Source organism: Buceros rhinoceros, unplaced genomic scaffold (assembly GCF_000710305.1).
Source record: "Buceros rhinoceros silvestris isolate BGI_N320 unplaced genomic scaffold, ASM71030v1 scaffold10683, whole genome shotgun sequence".
Taxonomy (NCBI): domain Eukaryota; kingdom Metazoa; phylum Chordata; class Aves; order Bucerotiformes; family Bucerotidae; genus Buceros; species Buceros rhinoceros.
Window position 1 is genome coordinate 8012 of NW_010404336.1, and position 6338 is coordinate 14349.

The following is a 6338-nucleotide window of genomic DNA, read 5'->3' on the forward strand; positions in this document are numbered from 1 at the left end:
ACAAAACATTTTCCCTGCACAAAGTGACTCTGAACATCTTGTGCATATCTTATAGCAAACATCAGGATTATCAACCAATGGGTTGGGTTAACAAAATAGCATTCTTAGTGGTGTGTTACAAAAGAAATGTGCAGGAGTTCCTCCTAGCTCGAGCTACAATACTGAGCATTAATGAAAATATTTGCACACAGCACATTCTAATCACTCTGCCACCTTCCAGTTAAGGCAGGGCATCAGCAAACCTTGAGGGGAAACGTTTCTTTGTCCACCAGTGTCTCCCTAACACAATGTGCACACAACAGCATATTGTCCATTTAAAAAAATATTTAATGCTGCCAAAAAGTATAAAAATACAGTAAGAATGGCAGTACAAAACAAAATATCTCCTAATTTAGTTCTTTTACATCTTTCTACATTAATACAGGCATTATAAAAACACAAGATGGCAAATTATTTTGTTTCGCAAAGTAGCACGCTGCTGGTGGTCTTCCTCCCCTCGAAGCAGTTTACGTTGTAAACAGATAACTGAGGTCTTCTTGGTACTTAACAGACCTCACTCTTTGTTCCCGAAGAGGGGGTCATGTCTCGCTTTGCATGTCAATAATTTGCAGTTTATAGCTGCAGAATATTCACAAGTCTCGAAGGTTTAGGTGTCAGTCAGTCTCGGCCTGTGACATACAACGCAAAAGAAAGTCACCGATTCAGTACACAGTACGGAAAAAAAAAAAGAAATCAGAACAGACAGTGGGTTTACAGCTCTCTAAACACCAAACAGCTCCTCATGCATCCCCTGTAGCAACCACCGACTATCGCCTGCCTGCAGCAAGCACCCTCGGGAAGCCGTTCCTTTTTCCAAAGGAATTTCCGTATTACAGCGTAAGGCTTGTTCTTGCTGGAGAGCTTCAAGGACAGGTCTCAGCCCAGCAAACCACCTGCCCCCGCATTTCTCCACGAGCACTTTGGGCCTCAGCGGCACTAGAGAAGGCTGCATCTCAAAAGGCTACCGCCCCCTCTCGTGGCTTCGCAGGCCAGTCCTGGCACAGCGGCAGGGAAGTAAGTGTTCCTAGGCAAAGGTTTCTTGCAGTGAGAAGACATCCCAACACGGGACATTTTGTTCCTAGGGAAGGGAAGGCTCTACTCCGAGCAACACAGAAAAAGACCTGGTACTCACAAGGTGCTACAAGTACAACGCTTCCGAGTCCTGCAAGTGCTACCCTGATTCATAGAGCAGCTTGCTTTGATCAGTAAACACGTTAAAATAATTCTTCCAAGTATTTATCCTGCCAAGTTAAATAAAGACTCAGACAGAGATGCAATTTTGAACATATTTATTTTTCGTACATAAAAATGAAAGACTGACCTAAAACTTTGGGGGGAATCAAAAAAGCCCAGGAAGAACTGCCGCGTGTTACATCAGCTTTCGCCCTCTGCCTTAAGCCCCTTGGCCGTGCAGAAGACTTCCTCTCTGTCACCGCTAATCTGGTTTCTTGTGCTGTCCCCTCAAGTGACTCACGTTTAACTAGAACGCCAATCAGGGAACTAAATCTGGTCAACATTCATTAAACTTAAAGCCCTCCGGGCTTTTTAGTGGCCTGCACAACCCAGTCTCACACACCCAGGTTACACCTCTTCCCTTTTCGGTGGGATAGAAACTGATGCCAGTAAACCATGGAACGCAGTAAGCTAAGTTTCACTTGCAACGTCTTACTGTCATAAAATAAATATATAATTTTCTTTCAAATTGCCATTTCACACTGAATTCAATTATTTTGCTTAATACATTTCCGGGAAAACACAGCTGTACTGTCACTCTCAGCGGGCTGTCCCTGAACCGAGAATGTGAACAGAAAACCTCAAGGGACTTGTTCTGAATTCACAGACCTCATTAGAGATTTTTTTTTTTTTTATAGAAACATGCATGACTGGTACAAAGCGTTCCTCATAGTTAAACCAAACTCAGGGAAGCCCACTAGGCATCAAATGCTTTGACCGATGTACTTCCAGAACAGGGCGGAAAACCCAACGCAGTAACACGCTGAATGGAGTGCAACAGCATTTCAGAAACAGCACAGGAGCAGCCGGCAGCTCCCCAGAAACCAGGGTGAGGGGGGCAGGAGAGGGGGTCAGAAGGCACATCCTTCAGTTTTACTCTTTCTTTAAGCATTTCTTACAACAGAGGTCACTGGCATCAACATTTGGCCCATATCTGTTCTTATTTAACATCCAAGTTGTGCAAAACTGCTGCAAGCTTAACTCCTAGCGAGGAGGAGTGTCACAAGGGCTCAGAGTGCAGTGAAGAGAACAGGCCTCCCCCGGAGGTCGGTTTTTAAGGATTACCGATGGACCAGTAAGAAGAGTTTCACCCCGATTATCTCCTGGAATGCACTAAGGGAGCTAATGCTTAAGTTCCCTCCTACGCCCGTACTGCCACGGACAATTCACTGGTTCGTGGTCATTAAATTCATAACCGTTGTACTCGAGGTAGGTCCAACCATGGAACCAAACTGCATTTTTACAGATCAACTGTTGAACGTGCAAGTCCTGCTTTATTGCGTCAAGAAGCACAAGATGATGTAAGACGCCCCCTCCCACCCAAAGAGGAATGGAATGGCTGCTCAGGATGGAACAAAAAAAGCCAGAATTTAAAAGACGGAACCAGGAAAAAAATTCAAGTGACAACCTGGCAGGCCACAGTCTGAGCTCAGTGTCTGTAGGATACTCGTGGCCCAGGAAATCTCTCGTGCAAACAGAAAGGCGATAAATGACAGCGTGATTTTAGCAAAGGTTTTGTCTCACTTTTTCCTTAGCTGCTTTTAATTACTGAGAACGAAATCTGGAATATTTGTTACAAAAACATTTAACGACATTCCAAGTCTTTTACCACAACCAAAAATCTTTTATAAGGCACATACATTTACACCTACATCAGTTATCGCCAACACTGAAAAAACCTGTCTTTCTAATTTAAAAAAAAAAAAAAAAAAAAAAAAAAAAAAAAAAAAAAAAAAAAATCATCTTTTGCCAAGCCTCTTGTTGGTTAAAGTTACTGTGGTTGTAAAAATTTTGAAATGCCTTGAAACACGTCAGCTGCCCACTGATACCATGTCACAGCCTCAAGTCGTTTTGCTTGTAGAGCTGCGCAGCTGGTCAGCAATGCCAGAGGACAAATTGTCCCGTTTCAGTGACGCACCACATCCCAAATTCAGAACTGCATGAAACTACACTTGTTTTCCTTATCCGGACCCTTAAGCATTTGTTTACTATATAAACAGCGCAGTCCAAAATAGCATTAGCTATTGTGCAATGAGGATTTCAAAGAGTAAGCTCAGCTCAGCTCCGCGTAGTATTTGGGCCCCATGCCTGGTATTTTACTACTAAGCTTGAACGTACTGGAAACCTTTCAAGTTAATTCCTTTGGATAAGGAGCAAAATAATTATCTGGGTCTTGTAGTATTTTTCAGCAGTAAATCCAAAAAGTGTTTTCCAAAAGGAGAGATAAAAAATAAAAAAAAAAGGAAAACACACCCCACCCAAACCCCCAGAGCCAACAGAAAACAAGCAAGTTAGCAACATGGAGGGGGAAAATCCACCTTCTCTGACACCACCACCAAGACAACGCTTGAATAGATACAACTCCAGGTGTCAACGCACAGCCCAAGACCACAGATTGTTAGGTCTCAACCTGAAGGACAGGGAGCTCCGTACAGCCAAATACCATCTCTGTATCCAGAGAGAATTCAAAGGAGAGAAACTGGCCTGCGTTCAGTTTCTAGTTATAAAGCATTATCGCCCAGCGAACGGAAAGCCCAGGGGTTTTAAAGTGGCTGTAGCACAGGTATTCCCAAAGTCACGTTGCGGCATGTTTTACTATCCCGCCTCTTTAATGCAGCGCGGGGGAACCTGAGAAGCAGTTCTAGGCTTTGAGAGGTTACCCAGTGGTGCACACAGGTACAGGAAATGCTACCAGCCAATTTGGTCTCTATTAAAACCACCCTTGGAGTCCAACTACAGCTTCCCTGGAGGTGCTTTCTACACCTATTTCTGATGGCTGAATTTTATTCTTTCTAGTGATTAAAAATCTATAGACACACAAACCATGATGTTTCACATTTAATGGAATGTCAGAACTTTAACAATGTTGGCCTTCAAACAGTAGCTGAGGTCTGAATACATGAATCGACTTAAGAGTGTGCTTTGCAGAGGGGGCTAAGGTCTCAAAAGCCTTAAAAAAAAAAAAAGCAAGTTTCCAAGCCTTAAATAATGAAAACTACAAAAAAAAATAAATAAGGAATGCAAATTAACAGAGTAGAAATGGGTAAGTGCTTCATCAGATCCCTAGCTGCTCATATCAAACTGGAGAGTCAAAGGGCGGGGAATGGTTGCACTGTTACTTTCATGCACAAATCAATTTACATTTCGTTTCAAAATCAAATTCTTTTTGGTCAGAAATTTGTACAAACTGAGCTTTTAAAAGTACAGTGAACTACAAAAAGATTAAATATGCCATTATAAAATATATTTGTCCTAGGTCATAAGAATATAAAATGTTTATGTTCATGTCACTAGTACATCACACATTACACACATTCAAGAGTAACTTCTTTGCATTAATAATGTCAATGATACAACACTGTTTATTGCTTACGTCGGGCATGTAAATTTAAATCCAGACAGGCTTCAGCAGCTAAACCTCTGCGCTTCGGGGTTTGCTTAAAAAAGGGTGTTCTACCAGATCAAAAAGTATGAACAGTTGCAGCAACTTTGTACCTGCTCATATAAACCAAAACCACCAACTTTTTGGGGGGCGGGGGGGGGCAGCAGTTTTTGTAAGTACCTGCAGTAGGAAGTCCTGAGATGTTGACATGGGATCAAGTTTACATCACTTCTCTATCGTACGTAACAGTCTGGACCCATTCGAGTTTACTGCTTAAAGACACACACCCCTGGTCGTTAACTTGCAGCAAAAGGAGCTGCTGGAGCAGCCAGGCTTATTGTCTACTTACAGGGAATGTTCTTGAAAATACATTTTCCAGTAAGAATAAACGCCAACTAAAATCAGTGCACCAAACCCAATCTTAGCGAGAATAGGTTTCCAATATAACCACCTTTTTCTTTTTCTTTCAGTCTCATTTAGCTTCTGCTTCATCTGCTGCAGCTTCTGTGCTGTGTTGGCTTTTCTATCCTCTCGCAGTCGTTTTCGGACAGCGCTTAAAGGAAAAAAAAAAAGGTAAATCTTAAGTCATAGAACAGGAAAAAAGGCGATTAAACTGTTAAAACAACACACCCCCAAGAGTTAACCCACCAGCACATAACAGCCAAGCCAAGCAAGCTTTGTTCTGTCCTGGTGTAGGCACTTGCAGGCCAGCGAAGCAAGGAAATGCTGTATGTAAAGGTTTAAATGGTGCTTGATCTACGTGTTCAACAGGGAACAGAATTAGCTTCATTATCTGAGCTTAGTCTTTCACTCCCGTCAGTGGCTGAGATTTTTTGCGTGGAGGCTGCTTTTACACGCAATGTCAGGTGTGATGTGCAAGCTTTGGCAGTATTCAGGCGCGCGCCTCCACTGCCGAGTTCACACCGGGATATCGATCCTGACCTCCTCAGGTCCGCGTGCAGGTTCCACAGTACTCCTCCTAGGCTGCACACCAAATCCTGGCTCAAGGAGACAGGCTAAATATCACTTGTGTGCTGTTACACTATCAGGGCTGCCTTGTCATTCTCTCCAGGGGTATCCTCACAAACTGACACAAAACCAAATGCTTTGATTGTCCGAATCTCAGCACACAACCACCACTCTCACACATGCCCCACACCCTGCTTGCGAGGGGCTCCTTCAGGCATCTACAGGATGGATGTCATTTTCTCTCAGAACACCTCGAAGACCCCTCAGGGCGTTAAGCCGTCTGTCAGGACAGAACTCTGGTCTGTCTGCATTGACCTGCAGCCCCCTGGGACAGCCGCTGCCTCCCCCTGGGCGATGCACAGTACGTCCCAGGCTGGAGTCTGGCTACCCTGCTGTGGGCAGGCCCCAGGGGCACAGTGCCTGAGAGCACAGCAGTTACAGCAGCTCACAGCTGAGGTTTAGTACTCAGATGCTAGACAGAGCGAGAGAAATGCACCCAACACAGCTAAACCACCGACAGCTAGTCACGGAGGTAGATTATCACAAGTGGAGGGTAACAGACAGCTTCAGCAATACCATTTCAGTCACCACACAGAGAGCGGTAGGTGAAGTTTGAGGTACCGTGTTTTTCCAGAGAGAAGGTAGCACCGTGTTTACAAATCAGTGTCCGCTCATGTTGGGCACCACACAGAGCTCACAGACAATCTGTAGGGAA

At 44.0% G+C, this 6338-nt stretch overlaps 1 protein-coding gene across 1 annotated transcript in view; it reads right to left on the reverse strand.

Moving 5' to 3' along the window:
* Nucleotides 1–312: 312 nt before the first annotated feature.
* PTPN2 (protein tyrosine phosphatase, non-receptor type 2) overlaps nucleotides 313–6338 on the reverse strand; it is a 28381-nt gene continuing 22355 nt past the window's right edge. The window contains exons 9-10 of the mRNA XM_010133368.1: nucleotides 5106–5207; nucleotides 313–668 (exon numbers count right to left, since the gene is read on the reverse strand). Of these exons, the coding sequence (XP_010131670.1) occupies nucleotides 647–668; nucleotides 5106–5207 (124 nt within the window). The 3' untranslated portion in view covers nucleotides 313–646. The remainder of the gene's footprint in view (nucleotides 669–5105; nucleotides 5208–6338) is intronic.